The 26,388-nt window shown below is 41.5% G+C and overlaps 1 protein-coding gene across 1 annotated transcript in view; it reads left to right on the top strand.

Moving 5' to 3' along the window:
- The window catches only part of LOC110498671 (BRISC and BRCA1-A complex member 2), a 170,300-nt gene continuing 143,912 nt past the window's right edge, over window positions 1-26,388 (top strand). The window contains exons 1-4 of the mRNA XM_090209695.1: window positions 1-189; window positions 373-428; window positions 4,543-4,579; window positions 4,802-4,889. Coding sequence (XP_090065821.1) covers window positions 1-189; window positions 373-428; window positions 4,543-4,579; window positions 4,802-4,889 — 370 coding nt within the window. The remainder of the gene's footprint in view (window positions 190-372; window positions 429-4,542; window positions 4,580-4,801; window positions 4,890-26,388) is intronic.

Raw genomic sequence — 26,388 nt, 5'->3', positions numbered from 1 at the left:
ATGGAGAAGACCCGGGAACAGATCGCCGCCTGGTTCCACTGGCCCGGGATGAGGAGGACCGTGGAAGACTACTGTCGCAGCTGCTCGGAGTGTCAAATGACTGCCCCAAAGGCCCACTTCCGAAACCCACTGGTTCCCCTACCGATCATGCACTTTCAACGCATTGCCATGGACATAGTGGAACCCCTGGTAAAAACAAAATGAGGACACCGGTACATCCTGGTAATAGTAGACTATGCCATCCGGTATCCCGAGGCCATTCCCCTAAGGGCGGCGGTATCCAAGGGAATCATCCGGGAGCTGTTCCACCTCTTTAGCCGGGTGGGCATCCCAAACGAGATCCTGATAAAATATTTGTGTGTTCTCCTGCAGATTAAGCAGATCCGGACCTCTGTCTTTCACCCGCAGACGGATGGGCTCGTTGAGAGGTTCAATAAAATGCTCAAACAAATGCTGCGGAGGGTCATTGAGCAGGACAGAAAGAACTGAGACAAGCTACTACCCCACCTAATGTTCTAAATCCGAGAAGTACCCCAGTCCTCCACTGGGTTTCCTCCTTTTGAACTCCACTACGGGAGGAGGCCACGTGGCCTACTGGACCTTGCCAAGGAGGTGTGGGAAGCTCAACCCCAAATCAAATCAAATCAAATCAAATTTTATTTGTCACATACACATGGTTAGCAGATGTTAATGCGAGTGTAGCGAAATGCTTGTGCTTCTAGTTCCGACAATGCAGTAATAACCAACAAGTAATCTAACTAACAATTCCAAAACTACTGTCTTGTAAACAGTGTGAGGGGATAAAGAATATGTACATAAGGATATATGAATGAGTGATGGTACAGAGCAGCATAGGCAAGATACAGTAGATGGTATCGAGAACAGTATATACATATGAGATGAGTATGTAAACAAAGTGGCATAGTTAAAGTGGCTAGTGATACATGTATTACATAAGGATACAGTCGATGATATAGAGTACAGTATATACGTATGCATATGAGATGAATAATGTAGGGTAAGTAACATTATATAAGGTAGCATTGTTTAAAGTGGCTAGTGATATATTTACATCATTTCCAATTATTAAAGTGGCTGGAGTTGAGTCAGTGTCAGTGTGTTGGCAGCAGCCACTCAATGTTAGTGGTGGCTGTTTAACAGTCTGATGGCCTTGAGATAGAAGCTGTTTTTCAGTCTCTCGGTCCCAGCTTTGATGCACCTGTACTGACCTCGCCTTCTGGATGATAGCGGGGTGAACAGGCAGTGGCTCGGGTGGTTGATGTCCTTGATGATCTTTATGGCCTTCCTGTGACATCGGGTGGTGTAGGTGTCCTGGAGGGCAGGTAGTTTGCCCCCGGTGATGCGTTGTGCAGACCTCACCACCCTCTGGAGAGCCTTACGGTTGAGGGCGGAGCAGTTGCCGTACCAGGCGGTGATACAGCCCGCCAGGATGCTCTCGATTGTGCATCTGTAGAAGTTTGTGAGTGCTTTTGGTGACAAGCCGAATTTCTTCAGCCTCCTGAGGTTGAAGAGGCGCTGCTGCGCCTTCTTCACAATGCTGTCTGTGTGTGTGGACCAATTCAGTTTGTCTGTGTCTGTATGCCGAGGAACTTAAAACTTGCTACCCTCTCCACTACTGTTCCATCGATGTGGATAGGGGGGTGTTCCCTCTGCTGTTTCCTGAAGTCCACAATCATCTCCTTAGTTTTGTTGACGTTGAGTGTGAGGTTATTTTCCTGACACCACACTCCGAGGGCCCTCACCTCCTCCCTGTAGGCCGTCTCGTCGTTGTTGGTAATCAAGCCTACCACTGTCGTGTCGTCCGCAAACTTGATGATTGAGTTGGAGGCGTGCGTGGCCACGCAGTCGTGGGTGAACAGGGAGTACAGGAGAGGGCTCAGAACGCACCCTTGTGGGGCCCCAGTGTTGAGGATCAGCGGGGAGGAGATGTTGTTGCCTACCCTCACCACCTGGGGGCGGCCCGTCAGGAAGTCCAGTACCCAGTTGCACAGGGCGGGGTCGAGACCCAGGGTCTCGAGCTTGATGACGAGCTTGGAGGGTACCATGGTGTTGAATGCCGAGCTGTAGTCAATGAACAGCATTCTCACATAGGTATTCCTCTTGTCCAGATGGGTTAGGGCGGTGTGCAGTGTGGTTGAGATTGCATCGTCTGTGGACCTATTTGGGCGGTAAGCAAATTGGAGTGGGTCTAGGGTGTCAGGTAGGGTGGAGGTGATATGGTCCTTGACTAGTCTCTCAAAGCACTTCATGATGACGGAAGTGAGTGCTACGGGGCGGTAGTCGTTTAGCTCAGTTACCTTAGCTTTCTTGGGAACAGGAACAATGGTGGCCCTCTTGAAGCATGTGGGAACAGCAGACTGGTATAGGGATTGATTGAATATGTCCGTAAACACACCGGCCAGCTGGTCTGCGCATGCTCTGAGGGCACGGCTGGGGATGCCGTCTGGGCCTGCAGCCTTGCGAGGGTTAACACGTTTAAATGTCTTACTCACCTCGGCTGCAGTGAAGGAGAGACCGCATGTTTTCGTTGCAGGCCGTGTCAGTGGCACTGTATTGTCCTCAAAGCGGGCAAAAAAGTTATTTAGTCTGCCTGGGAGCAGGACATCCTGGTCCGTGACTGGGCTGGATTTCTTCCTGTAGTCCGTGATTGACTGTAGACCCTGCCACTTGTGTCTGAGCCGTTGAATTGAGATTCTACTTTGTCTCTGTACTGACGCTTAGCTTGTTTGATAGCCTTGCGGAGGGAATAGCTGCACTGTTTGTATTCGGTCATGTTACCAGACACCTTGCCCTGATTAAAAGCAGTGGTTCGCGCTTTCAGTTTCACGCGAATGCTGCCATCAATCCACGGTTTCTGGTTAGGGAATGTTTTAATCGTTGCTATGGGAACGACATCTTCAATGCACGTTCTAATGAACTCACACACCGAATCAGCGTATTCGTCAATGTTGTTGTCTGACGCAATACGAAACATGTCCCAGTCCGTGGTGGAAGCAGTCTTGGAGTGTGGAGTCAGCTTGGTCGGACCAGCGTTGGACAGACCTTAGCGTGGGAGCCTCTTGTTTTAGTTTCTGTCTGTAGGCAGGGATCAACAAAATGGAGTCGTGGTCAGCTTTTCCAAAAGGGGGGCGGGGCAGGGCCTTATATGCGTCGCGGAAGTTAGAGTAACAATGATCCAAGGTCTTTCCACCCCTGGTTGCGCAATCGATATGCTGATAAAATTTAGGGAGTCTTGTTTTCAGATTAGCCTTGTTAAAATCCCCAGCTACAATGAATGCAGCCTCCGGATGAATGGTTTCCAGTTTGCAAAGAGTTCGTTCAGAGCCATCGATGTGTCTGCTTGGGGGGGGATATATACGGCTGTGATTATAATCGAAGAGAATTCTCTTGGTAGATAATGCGGTCTACATTTGATTGTGAGGAATTCTAAATCAGGTGAACAGAAGGATTTGAGTTCCTGTATGTTTCTTTCATCACACCATGTCGCGTTAGTCATAAGGCATACGCCCCCGCCCCTCTTCTTACCAGAAAGATGTTTGTTTCTTCACGCGATGCGTGGAGAAACCCGTTGGCTGCACCGCTTCGGATAGAGTCTCTCCAGTGAGCCACGTTTCCGTGAAGCAAAGAACGTTACAGTCTCTGATGTCCCAGTAAAGTATCCTGAGACCATTCATGTGTGGGTTTGCTTCTCAGCCAAGGGAGTGGGCTCACTCACAATTTTTCCTAAGAACACAGCCATGAATAAAGAATGGTACAAACACATCCTGTCACAGTTTGGTGACGAACAACGCCTTTTCCAGTATGATGGAACACCTTGCCATAAGGAAAAAGTGATAACTAAGTGGCTCGAGGAACAAAACATAGATATTTTGGGTCCATGGCCAGGAAACTCCCCAGACCTTAATCCCATTGAGAACTTGTGGTCAAGCCTCAAGAGGCGGGTCGACAAACAGAAACCCACAAATTCTGACAAACTCCAAGCATTGATTATGCAAGAATGGGCTGCCATCAGTGGCACAGAAGTTAATTGACAGATTGCCAGGGCGGATTGCAGAGGTATTGAAAAAGAGGTGTCAACACTGCAAATATTGACTCTTTGCATCAACTTCATGTAATTGTCAATAAAAGCCTTTGACACTTATGAAATGCTTGTAATTATAGTAACATTATAGTAACATCTGACAAAATATCTAAAGACACTGAAGCAGCAAACTTTGTGGAAATTAATATTGTGTCATTCTCAAAACTTTTGGCTGATAGTGGCGTTGATAATGCGCTGCTCCTCATGGGGGGAGCCTGACCCGCATCTCACACCTCATGTCTAAAAGATGTGGAAAAGGGGACATAAAACTCACAATTTCAATGCATCTACAAATTCAATGTTTTACCCAATATTGTATCATATTTGATGAGTTACTGACCTGTCCATCCACAGGCTCAATGTGCTGTAGTCTCCACAACTGGATGCTCCTGCTCAAGATCACACTGGCACCGGATGTCCATGCATCAGATGGTCTGAAGGATCCATTCCTGTTGGACTGGAAAACAGAGACATTTGGTAAGTGGTAGGTATTTTTCAATGCTGTATCACCATCTTTATTTGGACAGAAAATGCATTGTTTATTATAACACAAACACACCTTGGATAATGTGATAAGTGGTCCCTCAACACCCAATCTTAAGTCATGAGAACCATACACAAACATGACAAACATACAGATATATCTACAAATCCATTATTGTATAAAGTTTTATGAGTTTACATACCTGTCATCCACAGGCTCGATCTGCTGTAGTCTGTACAACTGGACGTTTGCATTCACTGGATGACCTGAGGGATGCACTCCTGTTGGACTGGAAAACAAAGGGTCAGTGGTGGGTCTTTTTCAATGCCATATCAACATCTTTATCTTCACAGAAAATGCAAGATAAGAACAAACCCACCTTGGACAATTTGACAAGTGGTCCTTCAATCCTCATGCCTCATTGTTTGTTCTTGTTTTCCAATCAACAGTCTGGATCTTCCTCTTTTGCCATCGTGGATGAGCTACCTCTCTGGTAAATACAGGGCCATTTCTCTTTCCCACCGGAAAAGGTCAGCTACAGACCTGAGTGTTGTCTCTCGGTTTCTGGTCCGCCCATCTGAAAGTTAAAAAAAAGTTGATTACAAAAATGGGAACATATATTTTAAAATACCGTAACCCACAGACTTGACCACAGTAATGGTAAAATAGATTGGGCTTTGGTCTATCAGCACATTTAAAATCCTGCTATGTTGATGGAACATTTCTGCTGGGATGGAGGAATTACCTGGAATGCTTAACCAGATGATCAGGACAGTCTATGGTACTATTTGCCTGACGAGGTGAAGAATTGCGATGATAAATACTACTGTACTTCCGATTTTAATTCTCAAGAGGAAACCCTCAGCTGTGAGGTCACTGAGGAGGACCAACAGTGATAGAGAGATCGTCTGAAAGTGACTGACATGTAGGGATGGAACATAAGGATTTTGGGTGCTGGCCAACAGAACACGATTTCTACATTCCGGTCCTAAATCTGTGGCATGAGATATTTGTAAAGGCAAACATTTCACAGCTGTGTCAGGCTAGTTTGGCACATAGCCTACTAGCCCATTCTGAAAAATACTAGCCTCAGGCAAGCTTAATTTCCATCCCTGCTGACATTTCTTATTGACAGCACAAGTAATTTGATTACAGATTCACTCGTGGAACAAAACCATTTCTTTGTTTTGTATGAGGAAAACATGTATGTAACTAGCCAACCAAGGTTGCTATAGCCCACCAGGCAATATTTAGCTAGCTAGTTAACATTAGCTCACCATTCGGCTAGCTCCCTAAAGACTTGTCAATAAAAAGCTCAGAACAGTCGTTATGCTAGCCTATGCTGGTTTTCTTTTTACTTGTAAGGAAGGTAACGTGAGTTGTACATGTCTACTGTCGGTGGTTATCTAGCTAATTTTAATAAGCACCTAGCTAACCCCAGATCTTTGACCAAACAGCTACAAAATAGGGCTTACCTTATCACACGGCTCCAGCGAAGCCTCTCGATTACAAAGTTCGGAAAACAATCAAATGCATGTGTGCATATCGGAGTGATGGTTACATATCCGGTACATAGCACAGAACCATCCTTGTTTCTAATCGACGGGGAGAAACAATTATAGTAATAAAGAAATGCTAAGGTACTGTAGCTAGCTACAGCTGAAGTCAGAAGTTTACATACACCATAGCCAAGTTTCTCATAATTCCTGACATTTAATCTCAGTAAAAATTCGCTGTTTTAGGTCAGTTGGGATCATCACTTTATTTTAAGTATGTGAAATGTCAGAATAATAGTAGAGAGAATGATTTATTTCAGCTTTGATTTCTTTGATCACATTCCCAGTGCGTCAGAAGATTACAGATACTCAATTAGTATTTGGTAGCATTTTAAACGTCTTGGAATGGCCTAGTCAAAGCCCAGATCTCAATCCAACTGAGAATCTGTGGTATGACTTAAAGACACCTGTACACCAGCGGAACCCATCCGACTTATAGGAGCTGGAGCAGTTTTACCTTGAAGAATGGGCAAAAAACCCAGTGGCTAGATGTGCCAAGCTTATAGAGACATACCCCAAGAGACATGCAGCTGTAATTGCTGAAAAAGGTGGTTGCACAAAGCATTGACTTTGGGGGGATGAATAGTAATGCACGCTAAAGTAAAGTTTTTTTGTCTTATTTCTTGTTTGTTTCACAATAAAAAATATTTTTTATCTTGAAAGTGGTAGGTATGTTGTGTAAATCAAATGATACAACCCCCCCCCCCCCCCCCCCAAAAAAAAAAATGTATTTTAATTCCAGGTTGAAGGAAACAAAATAGGAAAAATGCCAAGTGGGGTGAATACTTTCACTAGGCACTGTACGTACCTATGTAAACTCAGCAAAAAAAGAAACATGCAATTTTCAGGTCCCTGTCTTTAAAAGATAATTTGTAAAAATTCAAATAACTTCATAGATCTTCATTGTAAACTGTTTCCCATGCTTGTTCAATGAACCATAAACAATTAATAAACTTTAAAAATTAATGCACCTGTGGAACGGTCGTTAGGACACTAAGAGCTAACAGATGGTAGGCAATTAAGGTCACAGTTTTGAAAACGTAGGACACTAAAGAGCCCTTTCTACTGACTCTGAAAAACACCAAAATAAAGATGCACAGGGTCCCTGAGTGAATGTCCCTTAAGCATGCTGCAGGGAGGCATGAGGACTGCAGATGTGGCCAGGGCAATAAATTGCAATGTCCGTACCGTGTGACCCCTAAGACAGTGCTACAGGGAGACAGGACGGACAGCTGATCGTCCTCACAGTGGCAGACCACGTGTAACAACACCTGCACAGGATTGGTACATCCGGACATCACACCTGCGGGACAGGTACAGGAAGGCAACAACAACTGCCCGAGTTACACCAGGAATGCACAATCCCTCCATAAGTGCTCAGACTGTCCGCAATAGGCTGAGAGAGGCTGGACTGAGGGCTGGTAGGCCTGTTGTAAGGCAGGTCCTCAGCAGACATCACTGGCAACAACGTCGCCTATGGGCACAAACCCACTGTCACTGGACCAGACAGGACTGGCAAAAAGTGCTCTTCACTGACGAGTCGCGGTTTTGTCTCACCAGGAGTGATGGTCAGATTCACGTTTATCGTAGAAGGAAAGAGCGTTACACCGAGGGCTGTACTCTGGAGCGGGATCGATTTGGAGGTGGAGGGTCCGTCATGGTCTGGGGCGTTGTGTCACAGCATCATTGGACTGAGCTTGTTGTCATTGCAGGCAATCTTAACGCTGTGCATTTAAAGGGAAGACATCCTCCTCCCTCATGTGGTACCCTTCCTGCAGGCTCATCATGACATGACCCTCCAGCATGACAATGCCACCAGCCATACTGCTCTTTCTGTGCATGATTTCCTGCCATACAGGAATGTCAGTGTTCTGCCATGGCCAGCGAAGTGCCCAGATCTCAATCCCATTGAGCACGTCGGGGACCTGTTGGATCGGAGGGTGAGGGCTAGGGCCATTCCCCACAGAAATGCCTGGGACCTCGCAGGTGCCTTGGTGGAAGAGTGGGGTAACATCTCACAGCAGAACCTGACAAATCTGGTGCAGTCCATGAGGAGGAGATGCACTGCAGTACTTAATTCAGCTGGTGGCCACACCAGATACTGACTGTTACTTTTGATTTTGACCCCCCCTCTGTTCAGGGACACATTATTTCATTTCTGTTAGTCACATCTGTGGAATTGTTCAGCTTATATCTCAGTTGTTGAATCTTATGTTCAAATTCAATAATTTACACATTAAGTTTGATGAAAATAAACGCAGTTGACAGTGAGAAGATGTTTCTTTTTTGCAGAGAATATGTATGTATGTATGTATGGATGTATGTATGTACAGTGCCTTGCGAAAGTATTCGGCCCCCTTGAACTTTGCGACCTATTGCCACATTTCAGGCTTCAAACATAAAGATATAAAACTGTATTTTTTTGTGAAGAATCAACAACAAGTGGGACACAATCATGAAGTGGAACGACATTTATTGGATATTTCAAACTTTTTTAACAAATCAAAAACTGAAAAATTGGGCGTGCAAAATTATTCAGCCCCTTTACTTTCAGTGCAGCAAACTCTTTCCAGAAGTTCAGTGAGGATCTCTGAATGATCCAATGTTGACCTAAATGACTAATGATGATAAATACAATCCACCTGTGTGTAATCAAGTCTCCGTATAAATGCACCTGCACTGTGATAGTCTCAGAGGTCCGTTAAAAGCGCAGAGAGCATCATGAAGAACAAGGAACACACCAGGCAGGTCCGAGATACTGGTGTGAAGAAGTTTAAAGCCGGATTTGGATACAAAAAGATTTCCCAAGCTTTAAACATCCCAAGGAGCACTGTGCAAGCGATAATATTGAAATGGAAGGAGTATCAGACCACTGCAAATCTACCAAGACCTGGCCGTCCCTTTCAGCTCATACAAGGAGAAGACTGATCAGAGATGCAGCCAAGAGGCCCATGATCACTCTGGATGAACTGCAGAGATCTACAGCTGAGGTGGGAGACTCTGTCCATAGGACAACAATCAGTCGTATATTGCACAAATCTGGCCTTTATTGAAGAGTGGCAAGAAGAAAGCCATCCATAAAAAGTGTCGGTTAAAGTTTGCCACAAGCCACCTGGGAGACACACCAAACATGTGGAAGAAGGTGCTCTGGTCAGATGAAACCAAAATTGAACTTTTTGGCAACAATGCAAAACGTTATGTTTGGCGTAAAAGCAACACAGCTGAACACACCATCCCCACTGTCAAACATGGTGGTGGCAGCATCATGGTTTGGGCCAGCTTTTCTTCAGCAGGGACAGGGAAGATGGTTAAAATTGATGGGAAGATGGATGAAGCCAAATACAGGACCATTCTGGAAAACCTGATGGAGTCTGCAAAAGACCTGAGACTGGGACGGAGATTTGTCTTCCAACAGGGGGCTGAATAATTTTGCACGCCCAATTTTTCAGTTTTTGATTTGTTAAAAAAGTTTGCAATATCCAATAAATGTCGTTCCACTTCATGATTGTGTCCCACTTGTTGTTGATTCTTCACAAAAAAATACAGTTTTATATCTTTATGTTTGAAGCCTGAAATGTGGCAAAAGGTCGCAAAGTTCAAGGGGGCCGAATACTTTCGCAAGGCACTGTATGTATGTATGTACGTACAGTTGAAGTCAGAAGATTACGTACACTTTAGCCAAATACAATTAAACTCAGTTTTTCACAATTCCTGACATTTAATCCTAGTAAAAATCCCCTGTCTGATTTTAAGAACGTGAAATGTCAAAATAATAGTAGAGAGAATGATTTATTTCAGCTTTTATTTCTTTCATCACTTTCCCAGTAGGTCAGAAGTTTACATACACTCAATTGGTATTTGATAGCATTGCCTTTAAATTGTTTAACTTGGGTCAAACGTTTTGGGTAGCCTTCCACAAGCTTCCCACAAAAAGTTGGGTGAATTTTGGCCAATTCCTCCTGACAGAGCTGGTGTAACTGAGTCAGGTTTGTAGGCCTCCTTGCTCGCACACCCTTTTTCAGTTCTACCCACAAATGTTCTGCAGGTTTGAGGTCAGGGCTTTGTGATGGCAACTCCAATACCTTGACTTTGTTGTCGTTAAGCCATTGTCCATTTGGAAGACTCATTTGCGACCAAGCTTTAACTGCCTGACTGATGTCTTGAGATGTTGCTCTAATATATCCACATAATTTTACCACCTCATGATGCCATCTATTTTGTGAAGTGCACCAGTCCCTCCTGCAGCAAAGCACCCCCACAACACGATGCTGCCACCCCTGTGCATCACGGTTGGGATGGTGTTCTTTGGCTTGCAAGCCTCCCCCTTTTCCTCCAAACATAACAATGGTCATTATGGCCAAACAGTTCTATTTTTGTTTCATCAGACCAGAGGACATTTCTCCAAAAAGTACAATCTTTGTCCCCATGTGCACTTGCAAACTGTAGTCTGTCTTTTTTATGGCGGTTTTGCCGTGGCTTCTTACTTGCTGAGCGGCCTTTCAGATTATGTCTATATAGGAGTCATTTTACTGTTGATATAGATACTTTTGTACCGGTTTCCTCCAGCATTTCCTCAAGGTCCTTTGATGTTGTGCAGGGATTGATTTGCACTTTTTGCACCAAAGTATGTTCATCTCTAAGAGACAGAACGTGTATTTTTCCTGAGCGGTATGATGGCTGCGTGGTCCCATGGTGTTTATACTTGCGTACTATTGTTTGAACATATGAACGTGGTACATTCAGACATTTGGAAATTGCTCCCAAGGATGAACCAGACTTGTGGAGGTCTAAAAAATTAAATTCTGAGGTCTTGGCTGATTTCTTTTGATTTTCCCATGATGTCAAGCAAAGAGGCACTGAGTTTGAAGGTAGGCCTTGAAATACATCCACAGGTACACCTCCAATTGACTCAAATTATGTCAAATCAGCCTATCAGACGCTTCTAAAGCCATGAGATAATTTTCTGGAATTTTCCAAGCTCTTTAAATGCACAGTAAACTTAGTGTATGTAAAATTCTGACCCAATGGAATTGTGATACAGTGAATTATAAGTGAAATAATCTGTCTGTCAACAATTGTTGGAAACGGAACCGTTCCGTATTTCACTGAAAGAATAAACGTCTTGTTTTCGGGATGAAAGTTTCCGGATTCGACCATATTAATGACCTAAGGCTCACATTTCTGTGTGTTATTATGTTATAATTAAGTCTATGATTTGATAGAGCAGTCTGACTGAGCGATGGTAGGCACCGGCAGGCTCATAAGCATTCATTCAAACAGCACTTTCGTGCATTTTGCCAGCAGCTCTGCTGTTTATGACTTCAAGTCTATCAACTCCCGAGATTAGGCTGGTGTAACAATGTGATGTGAAATGGCTAGCGAGTTAGCGGGGTGAGCGCTAATAGCGTTTCAAACGTCACTCTCTCTGAGACTTGGAATAGTTGTTCCCCTTGCTCTGCATGGGTAACACTGCTTCGAGGGTGGCTGTTGTCGTTGTGTTCCTGGTTCGAGCCCAGGTGGGAGCGAGGAGAGGGATGGAAGTTATACTGTTACACTGGCAATACTAAAGTGCCTATAAGAACATCCAATAGTCAAAGGTATATGAAATACAAATGGTATAAAGAGAAATAGTCCTGTAATTCCTATAATAACTACAACCTTTAACTTCTTAACTGGAAATATTGAAGACTCATGTTAATCTTGATACTAACCATCCCGGATCCGGGAGCGTAATCATAGCCTCAAACTAATTAATATAACGCAGCGGACATAAATATCCCTAGAAAATATTCCTATTCATGAAAATCACAAATGAAATATATTGAGACACAGCTTAGCCTTTTGTTAATCACACTGTGATCTCAGATTTTCAAAATATACTTTACAGCCAACGCTAGACAAGCATTTGTGTAAGTTTATCATAGCCTAGCATAGCATTATGCCATGCTAGCAGCAGGCAACATTTTCACGAAAATAAGAAAAGCAACCAAATTATCATCCTCATTTACCTTTGAAGAACTTCGGATGTTTTCACTTACGAGACACCCAGTTAGATAGCAAATGTTACTTTCTTCCAAAAATATTATTTTTGTAGGCGAAATAGCTCCGTTTGTTCTTCACGTTTGGCTGAGAAATCGACCGGAAAATGCGGTCACTACAACACCAAACTTTTTGCAAAATTAGCTCCATAATATCGACAAAACATGGCAAACGTTGTTTAGAATCAATCCTCAAGGTGTTTTTCACATATCTATTCGATTTTCACGCCCTGGTCTTAGTATTCTGTGTTTTCTTTATTATTTTGGTTAGGCCAGGGTGTGACATGGGTTTATTATGTGGTGTGTTTTGTCTTGGGGTTTTTCGTAGGTTTTGGAATTGTGGCTTAGTGGGGTTTTCTAGCATAGTCTATGGCTGTCTGGAGTGGTTCTCAATCAGAGGCAGGTGTTTATCGTTGTCTCTGATTGGGAACCATATTTAGGCAGCCATATTCTTTGAGTGTTTCGTGGGTGATTGTTCCTGTCTCTGTGTTTGTTTTGCACCAGTATAGGCTGTTAGGTTTTCGTGTTACGTTTATTGTTTTGTATTTGTTCATGTTTATGAAAAAAAATGAAATACCGCCCCCAGAGTTTCAAGAGGTTAAAAGGAACCACCAGCTTTTATATGTTCTCATGTTCTGAGCAAGGAACTTTAACGTTAGCTTTCTTACATGGCACATATTGCACTTTTACTTACTTCTTCAACACTTTGTTTTTGCATTATTTAAACCAAATTGAACGTTTCATTATTTATTTGAGACAAAATTTTATTGATGTACTACATTAAGTTAAAATAAGTGTTCATTCAGTATTGTTGTAATTGTCATTATTACAAATACATTTTAAAAAATCAGCCGATTTAATCGGTATCAGCTTTTTTTTTGTCCTCCAATAATCGATATAGGAGTTGAAAAATCATAATCGGTCGAACTCTAGTACAGACGTTGCAATTTATTGCCCTGACCACATCTGCAGTCCTCATGCCTCCTGGGCATCTTTCTTTTGGTGATTTCCAGAGTCAGTAGAAAGGCCTCTTTAGTGTCCTAAGTTTTCATAACTGTGTCTTAACTTCTTGGTGACAGGGGGGCAGTATTGAGTAGCTTGGATGAATAAGGTACCCAGAGTAAACTACCTGCTACTCTGTCCCAGATGCTAATATATGCATATTATTAGTAATTGTATTATGCAATATTAGTATTGGATAGAAAACACTGATGTCTGTGAGTATAACAGAACTCATATGGCAGGTGAAAACCTGAGACAAATCCAACCAGGAAGTGGGAAATCTGAGGTTTGTAGTTTCATTTAAGTGATTGCCTATCCAATATGCTGTGTCTGAGGCCAGATTGCACTTCCCAAGGCATCCAGCAGATGTCAACAGTCTTTAGAAAATTGTTTGAGGCTTCTATTGTGGAAGAGTGTCGAATAAGAGCTGTTTCAACAAGTGGACTAGGCTGAGGCCAATCAGTTGTTTACTGCACCTTCACGTGGGCGCGCCGTTCCTTCTTTATCCTCTGTAATGAATACGCTATTGTCCAGTTGGAATATTATTGAAGATTTATTATAAAAAGACCCTAAGTATTAATTGTAAACATCGTTTGACATGTTTCTACAAACTGTAATGGAACTCTTGACTTTTCGTCTTGTGCCTTTGGAATAGTGAACTAAACGCGCAAACATTACGGGGGTATTTGTACATAAATAAGGACGTAAACGAACAAAACAAACATTTCTTGTGGAAGTGGGAGTCCTGGGAGTGCATTCCGACGAAGATCCGCAAAGGTAAGTGAAGATTTATAATGCTATTTATGACTTTTGTTGACTCCACAATTTGGCGGGTAACTGTATGGCTTGCTAATGTGGCTGAATGCTGTTCTCAGATTATTGAATATTGTGCTTTTGCAGTAAAGCTTTTTTGAAATCTGACATAGTGGTTGCATTAAGAACAAGGTTATCTTTAATTCTATGTAAAACATGTATTTTTCATTAAAGTTTATGATGAGTATTTCTGTTATTTGATGTGGCTCTGCAATTTCTCCGGATGTTTTGGAGGCATTTCTGAACATGGCGCCAATGTACATTGAGATTTTTGGATATAAATATGAACTTGATCGAACAAAATATACATGTATTGTGTAATATTCAGTCCTGGGAGTGTCATCTGATGAAGATCGTCAAAGGTTAGCGATTCATTTTATCTATATTTCTGCTTTTTGTGACAACTCTCTTTGGTTAGAAAATGGCTGAATGCTTTCTGTGACTAGTTGCTGACCTAACGTAATGATATGTTCTGCTTTCGCCGAAAGGCCTTTTTTGAAATCGGACACTGTGGTTGGATTAACGAGAAGTGTATCTTTAAAATGGTGTAAAATACTATGGTTGAGGAATTTTAATTATGAGATTTCTGTTATTTTGAATTTGGCGTCCTGTAATTTCACTGGCTGTTGGCGAGGTGGGACGCTAGCGTCCTGAACGATCCCAGAGAGGTTAACAACCGTTCCACTGGTGCATGTTCATGAATTGTTTATGGTTTAAACACTGGAAACAGTGTTTAAACCCTTTACATTGAAGATCTGTGAAGTTATTTGGATTTTTACTAATTATCTTTGAAAGACAGGGTCCTGTAAAAGGGACGTTTCTTTTTTTGTTGAGTTTACATAGACTTGAAATCACTGGCCACTTTAATAAATGGAACACTAGTCACATCTCATTTGTATATACAGTATTCTATTGTATCTTAGTCTAGACCGCTCTGACATTGCTTGTCCATGTATTTATATATTCTTAATTCAATTCCTTTACTTAGATTTATGTTTAGATTTATGTGTATTGTTGAGAAATGTATAGACTGCACTGTTTGAGCTAGAAACACAAGCATTTCACTACACCCGCAATAACATCTGCTAAACACGTGTGTGACCAACAGAATTTGATTTGATCTGATGTGTGCCTCAATAGTGGTACCCTTTGATCTTATCCTCCTCTTAATCTATACTGACAAAACTGGACAGGTGAAAGCTAACACATATCCACCATATTTCTTTCACCTATCATATTCTTTCAAATCAGTGTAGATGAAATGGAGGATATAACTGAGAAGCCACTTCAAACTGAAATGTACCCAATAGTTTCATATCGAAGTATCACAGACATTGAGCAGAGGAACTCACCCAGTCTTGAGGTCCATGATGCGAAGGCAGTTCGTGGAATCAAGGCCCACTCGACCATTCCGCACCACACTGCACAGCATTGGGTGCAGCACAGGGGAGATGCTGTTCAGTGCAGGCTCAGGGGGCATGTTGTTCATCTTTCACACCCAAGTTCTCTGGAAACAGCCAAAGAAAGACAGAAAAAGGGCATGACATCACTAAAGCAGTGACGTTAGACCGACTATTCTATTCACAATGCATTGATAGCTACAAGACGGATATTACTGAGAGAATGCTCTTGACTTAACAGTCAAGAGTGTAACAGTTTGACATTTCGCTAGCTAGCCTATTATTTCTGCAAGTTATATATTGATTCATGAGTTAACATTACTGAGTTTTTGACAGACACATTTCCAACACTAGCAATATGAGAAACATAGCTAGCAACTAGAATAGCTACACTTGTCTTACTGTCTTGGAAATCCGAAAATGTTCACAGCTAATTTTTCATGTTTTGGGGGTCCTTTTCGGACCTCAAAGTGCATAGCTAGTCTTGCTTTTTCCGATCTACAAAAGGTTTACTTTCATCGTGCAAATATTCTCCTTGTTGTGTTATAATTTTAGAGAATAGAGATGCTTTTGAGTTGTTTGTATTCAAAACAAATATACCATTGTGCTGCCATCCTGTTAGAAGGTAACAGATTATTTTATTACAATGGTTAAATTGGATTTTCATTGTGTTCAATGGTGTTATTTGCCCCCTAGTGGAGCTTTCTGGTACTTAGAAAGACTACGCAAACAGGAAGTAGAGAATTTGTTCTGCACGCATAGAATCAGCTACAAACAACGCTACGGTGCAGGTCTTTCAATGTAGTTGTTTCTTGTCAAGCTTCAACCTTGGAAAATATTTGTTTGAATGTTCGATTCAAGCATTTAGCTAATGATGATAATCTTGTTATTGATAGAGTTGCTTACATATCAATGTTGGTTGGTTGCATTTACTCACACAAATTGCAATGCCTTTCATGTATGTCGTTAGCTGTATTACTTTGCTCGTGCGTCATGCAAACGAATTGTAAAATATACAATACTAGTTTTGTTACTGTTTCTATTGTAATATGCTTTGTTATTCTACATAGATGGTTGTACATTATTAGAGTAATGAAAGGAGTTAGCCAATTACCATATGAGTAACAATTAGCTATATGGTTTGGCATCATTGCCAGATGCATGGTACCTTAGCACGTGTTTTGTATTTATGCAACTTCAAATGTATAATGTACAGCTACAGTATGTCGGTGTGAATTGAATACTAAAGTATATTCATTTCTGTATTTTGCAGTTTCACAACATAAACGTTTTCAATATATTCATTCAAGAAAAGTCACGCCTTGGGAGTTTTATTGAAGACTTAGTTGTTAGCTATCTGTCTAGTTTTGCATGGGAACGCAATTCAAGGGCAGAATAGCCATTATACTTAATTTTTTTAAATATGTAGCCAGGCAGTTAGCTTAAGGTGACCAGATTTCTGAAATTAAAACCGGGGACATTTCCAGTTCGGCGGGCAATATATAATTAAAATAGCCAATGCTATTAAAATAAAATAGGGGGACAATTACAGTTTCATGTATTTAGTCTAACAGGCACACTGTGATAGACAGAGAAAACAACTATATTACAGAAACACTACAGACAAGACAGAACTGTCAGATCTGAACAGCCATTCAGTGGTCCTGCTAGTCTGGATAGAATAAGAGCAGAAGAGAACATGAGCAAAATTGAAAAAACAGACAACAATCTATGTGAAATACTTAACAACATAGTAAAAAAATAAGACGATGATGAGATTATATTATGTAGTTAGCACTTATACCAACCTAATCTGTTTATTTCTCAGAAGAATGCATCTTATTCCAGATTACTCTGTCTTTGGCCAGCTTCTCCATGAACTCCTGGCAGGGGAGGTTGAAGTTTGTCTTCACAATAAGCATGGCCTTGATGGTAGGAACAGTGAACTTATTTCTTGCTGCTGTCCATATATCATTCATTTGGGAGAACACTCTCTCGACTGGTGCATTACTTCCAGGTAAGCACATGACAACGGATGCTAATCTAGCCAGGTTAGTGTGTGGGATGTCATTCTCTTTGAAGTGGGTAACCACCGTGCTCCATCTCTGACTAAGAGGTGTCTCCGATGTGGATCTCTTCACACTGAGGTTGCTTTTTAAAAGGAGACAATGTAAATATTTTATCTGTGTGCTTTCCCCAATGCCTGCAAGTAGTTCACAGCCGTAGTGAAGAATGATTGGGATGTTTTGAGAAAGCTCTCTTTAGACATTGCACCATTTCCCTCTAGCTCTCTCAGAAGTACTCTGACCAAAACTGGAGTGAAGTTGTCATCACGTCTTGCAGTCAATTTTGCCTCAATGTTTCTCAGAATTGTAGCTGACTCCACAGCACAGCAGTCCTGGCCTTCAAGCATCTTGATCGTGTCACTGAATACGGTCATGTTTCCATGGACAAAGACCAGCCAAAGTTCAGTCAGTGGATCTTCAAACATTGTTCGCAGGACAACAGGGCATTTGTCTTCAGAAAGAAAAAAGGATTTCAATGGCACATACCTTTCCAGCACTCTTTCTAGAGCAGAGAGCATGGACAGTCAGCGAACATTTGCTGTGTCCTAAAATGTTATGGTACTCCTGGCCAACAAACTCACAAAAGCTCTTCAATCTTTCTACTCTGACGGTGAAAATATGAAAATATCTTTGTGAGGAGGTACTCAACATCAAGGTAAATCATATCCAAAGCTGTTCTGGCTGCTGTGGGCAGGACAACCTAAGCCAATCAACTCGTGCTGCAGAGCATTTTTTACTTTGGTATGGACATTGACCCTCCCCAGCCTATTCAGTCCTCCAAAGTTGGTATTTGTGTTGTCGGCAGAGAATGCTACGACTTTGTTTTCTAGGTTATATTTTTGGATGACCACCAGGACCTCAGCTGCAATCTCCTCTGCTGTTTCTCCTTTCAATTCAACAAAATCAAGCAGTTTTGTTTCCACAGATGTGTTGCCACCATATATCTGACAATATCTGACTACTATTGGCAGCAGCTTTACATGTCCATGATTGGACGCATCAATGGCAAGGAACACAAATTCAACCTGGTCTAGGTCCTGTGTTACCAAAGTAGTTGCCCATGGTGCTAACACGTTACTCACTGTGGCATCACATTTTGTCCTAGCACATGTAAACTTCGGCTCATAAAGCTTTCGAGTCAGTTGTGCCGAGGGCATAGCAACACGTGCAATCAGAGAGGCTTTATGCTTTTTTGTCTGCTGATGTTCTACCACTGCCGTTCTTCCCCTGCTGCCAATTGAAAAAGAGGAATTACAAAGGGTGCAGTTAACCATTCTATCGTCTTGACCTGAGCGCATAAATGGAAAAACATATCTAAACATATATCTTTATCTTTCCTCCTCTATCTCTTTCACTTTTCTTCCTATCCAGTCTTCCTCCTCTCCACTCTCTAACAGAAAACATTATGCTAATGTTTTCCATGTAAATTTCTAAATATATTTTCACACTACTTACAATGCCAAACCATTAAAATTGTAATCTACAAATATAATCACATAATTGTGCATTAATTTAATATATCATATTTTCAAAATAGCCCGTCCACTGCATGTTTACATATTAACGTTTTTTAACCTAGCTACCATGACAGTAGCTAGCTAACCTAGCTAGATAATGTAGTCGACATAGCTAATGTTAGCTAGCATAACCTATTTAAAACCTTATAAAGGTTTCTCAAACGAGTGTAACTTACCTGGCTTGAAAAGACGTTTGTGGCGATGTTGTGGCTTAACTTGACACTTGACAGCTTCTGGCCAAGTTTTCCAAAGCAGTTTTCTCTAAAACTATCGCGAGCAAGTAATTAGTAGAAGAAGAAGAGTGAATGAAGCTGCTATAGTGAGCAGCCCCCTCTGCTGGCCTAAACAAGCACAATGCGATTGAGACGTCAACAGGTAGACTCTGCTGCCAGGTCTTTCTTGCCACGTAAAATATTATTTCACTTTGCAGTCTGTCAACAAATAAATAAAAAAATTAAAGAGGAATAGTCACATGAAAACATATAAACTATTTACATTGCCAGGAATCCTAAACAAACAAATCATATTCATTAATAATACAAGTTTTAATTGCCTTTCTGTTTTTCATTTTAGTTAGTGGTGCCATATTTTTTAAATTCATTTATAAAGTGAAATAAGTTAGGTTTTGAATTAGACCATTTGCATTTGTGAATATGAAATGTACCTAATATTATTAGCAGTTGAATTAAATATATAACACCCATACCACTGCTGGCTTGCTTCTGAAGCTAAGCAGGGTTGGTCCTGGTCAGTCCTTGGATAGGAGACCAGATGCTGCTGTAAGTGGTGTTGGAGGGCCAGTAGGAGGCACTCTTTCCTCTGGTCTAAAAAAAAATAGCCCAATACTCCGGAGCACAGACAGAACAATGAGACCGGGGTATCGACAAGTGCATGTGTATGAAAATGCGAGTCAGCTTATTGGGCAGATCTGTTGCCATTCAAGACAGTTTTGTTGATTGGGCTGCACGACTTGACGATTAGCAGTGCACCGGTGTTGTATTGACATGCCTGCTGACCAGAGACCTGACCGTCATACCCAGTAGGTAGCTTCCTACGGCTAATATTGAAAACCATCTAAATGTCACCTTGATACATGTACATACAGTCTACTCAATGGGGAGGGCATACATGGCAACACTGGGACACAGTGCCCTTTGCTCCCAGCAAAGGCTTGGGAGGTTGACTGTACAATACATTACCAAAAGTATGTGGACACCTGCAACTCCAAAATCATAGGCATTAAAATGGAGTTGGACCCTCTTTAGCTTCTATAACACCCTCCACTCTTCTGGGAAGGCTTTCCACTAGATGTAGGAACATTGCTGCCATTCAGCCAAAACAGCATTAGTGAGGTCGGGGACTGATGGGCTCTGTGCAGGCCAGTCAAGTTCTTCCACACCTATCTCGACAAAACGTTTCTGTATGGACCTCGCTTTGTGCACAGGGGCATTGTCCTGCTGAAAAGGAAAGGGCCATCCCCAAACTGTTGTCACAAAGTTGGAAGCACATATTCATCTAGAATGTCATTGTATGCTGTAGTGTTAAGATGTCCCTTTATTGGAACTAAAGGGCCTAGCCCGACCCATGAAAAATAGCCCCAGACCATTATTGCTTTACAGTTGGCACTATGCAGTCAGGCAGGTAGCGTTCTCCTGGCATCCACCAAACCTATCTTTGTCCTTTAGACTGCCAGATGGTGAAGCATGATTCATCACTCCAGAGAACGTGTTTCCACTGATCCAGAGTCCAATGGCGGCGAGCTTTACACCATTCCAGTTGATGCTTGGCATTGCGCATGGTGATCTTAGGCTTGTGAGCGGCTGCTCGGCCATGGAAACCCAGTTTGGAACTCGGTAGTGAGTGTTGCAACTGAGGATAAACGATTTTCACACACTACGTGCTTCAGCACTTGCTGGTCCTGTTCTGTAAGCTTGTGTAGCCTACCACTTTGCGGCTGAGCCATTGTTGTTCCTAGAAGTTTCCACTTCATAATAACAGCACTTACAGTTGACGGGTTAGCATCATCATCATCATCATTTGATGAACTGACCTGCTGGAAAAGAGGCGTCCTATGATGGTGCCACATTGAAAGTCACGGAGCTCTGCAATAAGGTCATTCTACTGCCAATGTTTGTGGAGATTGCATAGCTGACATAGCAGAATCCACACATTTGAAGGGGTGTCCTAACAATATTAGTGTATTAGGGTGATAGTCACAGTAGGCACACACATGCAACTCATGAAGCAACAGTACACCCATCATCAGTACCTATAATCCAAAAACTAATGGTCAGTTTTATAACTGAAAATGTACAATAATTTGTGAAAACTAGTGATATATATGACTCAGAGTCATCTTCTGGCTTCAAAGTCAAAACCCTTGCGGTTTGGTAGCTTTATGTAATATAGTTGTGTGGTAAAGCTTCAGGTGCACCAGATGCATCAAACTATTTTGTTCATGCTGCACTTAAACCTCGATCACACCAACATTGTCATTGCATATTGGTACACCAGAAGTACATACATTTCCAATGGAATGCTGCGTTTGCGTTGCAGACAGTGCATTCTGTGTGGTACATACATTGGATTTAGTTGGATTTATCGAACTGTATGCATCAAACGGTATGCGCAAACGGCTTGACAAAAATGGTAGCAGAAGGTGAATGTTGAACTTTTGTTGCATACATATCCAGATGATGCTGCTTACCATTTAGTGCATTAACGCTGTCAGTGTGATCTAGGTTTGTGATCTAGGCATAGGCTACAGTGCGTTCTGTGTACCATATGCTTTACCTTGCAGAGTCCAAACTGATAATAACTATTGTGCAAATGTGTCTTCAATGGCACTGGGAAAAATCATCATTACTACACAGAACTGTTCTGTAAGTAATTTAGCATGCCATCATGCAGGGCAAGCTAGTGATTTGAAATGGGAACAACCAGTTCAATGTATTGATGGTGGACATATGGTGTTAGAAAAAAAACAGCTGAATAAAATCCGTCTAATCTATAGCAGAGTGCTAGGGGTGTGCTGACATTGCCATAATCATATTCATAATCGTATCTGTAAATTGAAAGTCAGATCTGGTGATACTCATGTTCGGGGAAAAAAAACTAAAGTGTTTTATTATGCCTAAATACATGTTGGCAAAATGTCTAGTCTGAATGCATTTTACCACTTAACCTTTTTTTCCCTCTACCCTTGCCCTACTTTTTAGATATTATGCACATTGATATATTGATAGCAAAGGTCCTTGCCATGTGATTTATCATAGTAGCAGGCAGCAGTAATCTAAATGATCAGACCGAAAACATGCAAGGAAAAGTGATCAGGTGAAATTATGAAGCAAGTGGATGGAGTGGACAGCTTCACTCTATCCAATCAGAGCAGCAGGATCAATGTGCAGCCAGCCCTTCTTTTAATATAGACAGGCAAGCTAGCAAGTTGAGTTATTTAGACCACGCACATGACTGACTCAGACATTACCTTATGGTTTAGAAACTCAGTGACTGACACAAGAAACATGCTTGCTGGCACCTAAAAAAAAGCTTTATTTCCGATCATGGATAATTACAAAAAAATACTCAGATCATAATAGTATTCAGAAAATTGCCCATATCTGTTACGATACTCGTTTTGTCCGACAACTCAGCACACCCCACACCCTCTTTCCACACACCACTACTTTTCTTTCCACACTCCAGTCGCCATTTTGAGCTGCAGCTTCCCCCTCTCATATCACAAGCCCAATAACAAGACAGTGGGCCTCAAGGGACCAAGGTTCCAGTTGGGAAGCACGTCTTTCCATGTACCCAGAGGAAACAGGTGGTACTACAGTTTAAATGACAATGAGCAAATAATTAATATCATGTATTTCTCGTATATTCTTGTTTATCATTTTTCGAATTACCTAAAGTTGAAGTATACATACACTTAGGTTAGAGTCATTAAAACTCGTTTTTCAACCACACCACACATTTCTTGTTTTGGAAAGTCGGTTAGGACATCTACTTTGTGCATGACATAAGTAATTTTTCCAACAATTGTTTACAGACAGATTATTTCACTGTATCTAAATTCCAGTGGGTCAGAAGTTTACATACACTAAGTTGACTGTGCCTTTAAGCAGCTTGGAAAATTCCAGAAAATGTCAGCTCAGGGATTTGCTCTTGCAACTTTTACAGTTACTAGTCCAACATTCTAACCACTAGGCTACCTGCCGCCCCACATTATTTGAGTCAATTGGAGGTGTACCCGTGGATGTGTTTCAAGGCCTAACTTCAAACTCATTGCCTCTTTGCTTGACATCATGGGAAAATCTAAGGAAATAGGCCAAGACCTCCCCCAAAAAATTGTAGACCTCCACAAGTCTGGTTCATCCTTGGGAGCAATTTCCAAATGCCTGAAGGTACCACGTTCATCTGTACAAACAATAATACGCAAGTATTAACACCATGGGACCACACAGCCATCATACGGCAGGTAGCCTAGTGGTTAGAGTGTTGGAAAAGTAAATGTTGCAAGATCAAATCCCTGAGCTGACAAGATAAAAGTATGTCGTTATGCCCCTGAACAAGGCAGTTAACTCACTGTTCTTAGGCTGTCATTGAAAATAAGAATTTGTTCTTAACTGACCTGCCTAGTTAAATAAAGGTAAAATAAAATACCACTGTCATGATGTTGGCCTGGGGGTAGGTTTATGACAGTCATAAATACTTCTTTCCCCCTTTTTCTTCTCACTACCCTACTGATGCTACATTTGCAAAACCCTTGGTTAACATAGATTCTGGGAACATCAGAAGGTGGTGGGAAATGAACTATATTCTGGTAATCCGACCAATGCGGTGGTACTTAATGAATATGATGTCAGTTCGGTTGTCATCTGAGACATTCTCACCAATGATAAGATGACATAAACTCTAAAAATTATTTCTAAGGCCCTCTGAGCAGATATTATTTTGGCCATGCTGATTGATTGTGTTAAGGAGACCCACATGCAAAGCTATTTATTTGTTGTGTCCCTCCCCCAATTTGCACCTGGCTAGGGTAGAGTGTGGGGAAAATGCATTGTAAAAAATCTGCATCAAAATAATGTATTGTAATAGCATTGTGCAAGTTCCCGCAAGACATTGTGTAGTTTCACACACTACAAAGGGTAAAGAGTGTGAGAAAAGCGAGAGACAGGCAGACAGGCAGGGAGACAGACAGGTTATTGGTGCTATGTTGAAACAGCAGGCCTAGGGAGGAGGCACACAGCAAACATTTTTGTTAAATTTTTGGGGGTTTTCACCTACACACACACACTTTTCCACACTTTTCCACACTTTTATTACCCTCAGGTCCAGTGGACACGAACACCACATGTAGTATAAATGTGTAGGGGTGTACAGTGTGAAAGGTGAAAATGTGTTATTTTACATGTTTTTCACAGAAAATGAGTAAAGGCCAATGAGTCTCAGGTTGAAAAGTTATCGATTGTATCATTTTTTTTTGTTGTAAACATTGAAAATTGGTCCCACAGACCTGAGCACCACACATGGGTTAAAACTCAAAAGGTCAAATAGGGGGTGCTTATATTTGTCCTGTTTCACAAGTGTGTAGCCCGTACAAGTGTGTGTGACGAAATGGAAATTAGTTTTTTGCATATCTCACTCCCCCTGAGACACCCTAGTACAATGGGGTCACGTCATGGGATCAGCCATTATTTGAGCAATTAGGGTTAAGTGTCTCGCTCATTGCCAGATCAACATTTTTTTTTTGTACCTAGTCACCTTGTGGTTACTGGCCCAATGCTCTAACCACTAGGTTATCTAATAGTGGCTACCGGCCACCTTTTTTCTCAGTGCTTATGAAAGTATGGAACATTTGAACACTTGCAGCCATTATTTTGCTGATAACCCCAATAAACATAGTGTTTATCTTACTGGAATTGCAAGAAACAAACCTCTCATTTGAGAGAAGTCCCACAATTGAGTCTTTCCTTATGAGCTTGGCTTGCACCACAAGATGTTTTTAAATGATTATATCTCATGCGGGAATTATCTTAATTTGGTGTTCCTGGAATGGCTGTGAGTCTCTCTCACACACGCAAACACACACACATACACACAGTAAAAGGTTCAATTATATTTTAATAAGAATAGTTTTTAAAACCAGCACTGAAGTTTTTGTGTTTGGCATGTGTGAATGAGAAGGTTATAAGCTTAAAACGCAAATAGCCACAACAGGTAGAACCTATTGCTCAAGTCAAACAAATACTGTAGAGAAGTATAGACTATTATTTACCACCTTGCTGCAGGTCAATGGGTGCAAAAACAGAGTTATTGAGGCAAATTGTTTCCTGGTTTTGATTTCACAACTCCCTCAGCTGCATCTGCCTCCCACTTAATCACTCACATCAAAAATAGCAGGAGATTAGGAGCGAGCCAGCTATGTGAGTTGGTTTGGCATTTCTCGTCTTGTGGCGGATGATGACTTACTGACAAGTCATTCGAACAGACGCTTAACCATTTCATTGAGACTTTGGCAAGAGATTTAAGATCATGACTTAGTAAAATGCCACTGAAAGTGTCACTGAAAGTGATTCCATCTGGCTGATATAGGTTATTCTGTGCCCTGTATCATACTATAGCATAGTGTAATTTGGGGATTTAATTGATAGTGTAGTTTTTGTATTCAATTCACTAAAACTGGATATGGGTACTACCCTTGCCCCAATATCCAGACTTTTTTTTACAGTATGTCTGGATCATCAGTGTTTTTCCTTCTCATAAAACACTGAAATAAAATGAGTGTACTGTTGGATAAATACAAAAGTGTTTGAAAATATCCAGTAAATGTTAAGCAATATTGTTTTCCAATTAAGTTTTTTACTAGGCCTGCTTCTCATTATGAGCCTTTTCATATGTGTATCCTTTTTCATTGTTTCAATATTTTTGTCTGAAGATCAAGTTTATTTTTGTGCAAATAAATATGGTAATAAATAGATTGAATGTACCTGGCATAATTTCCAAAAGTTCCTCTAATCAAATAAAATAGACAGAAACAGTACTGACCTAGTTACTGGCAGTCTGGCAGCGCCTGAAACTTCAGTACTTGTTGTGGTGCAGCGGTCTAAGGCACTGCATCTCAGTGCTAGAGGCGTCACTACAGATGCCCTTGTTCAAATCCAGGCTGTATCATAACCGGCCGTGATTTGGAGTCCCATAGGGCAGTGCTCAATTGGCCCAGCATTGTCTGGGATTGGACGGTGTAGGCCATCATTGTAAATAGGGGTTTGTTCTTAACTGACTTGCCTATTTAAATACAAATATTGCTCAGTGTTTCCTGTTCTTTTGTCTGAGGAAGACTGTTTGTTTCGTCAAGGATGCAAGGCCTCGGGTCCTTGCCAGTGTTTTGACCTGCCTGCT

The sequence above is a fragment of the Oncorhynchus mykiss genome, chromosome 19 (assembly GCF_057628025.1).
Source record: "Oncorhynchus mykiss isolate SJ-2025 chromosome 19, ASM5762802v1, whole genome shotgun sequence".
Lineage (NCBI taxonomy): Eukaryota > Metazoa > Chordata > Actinopteri > Salmoniformes > Salmonidae > Oncorhynchus > Oncorhynchus mykiss.
Note: the sequence above shows the minus strand (reverse complement) of the source record. Positions and strands in the feature narration are given on the sequence as shown.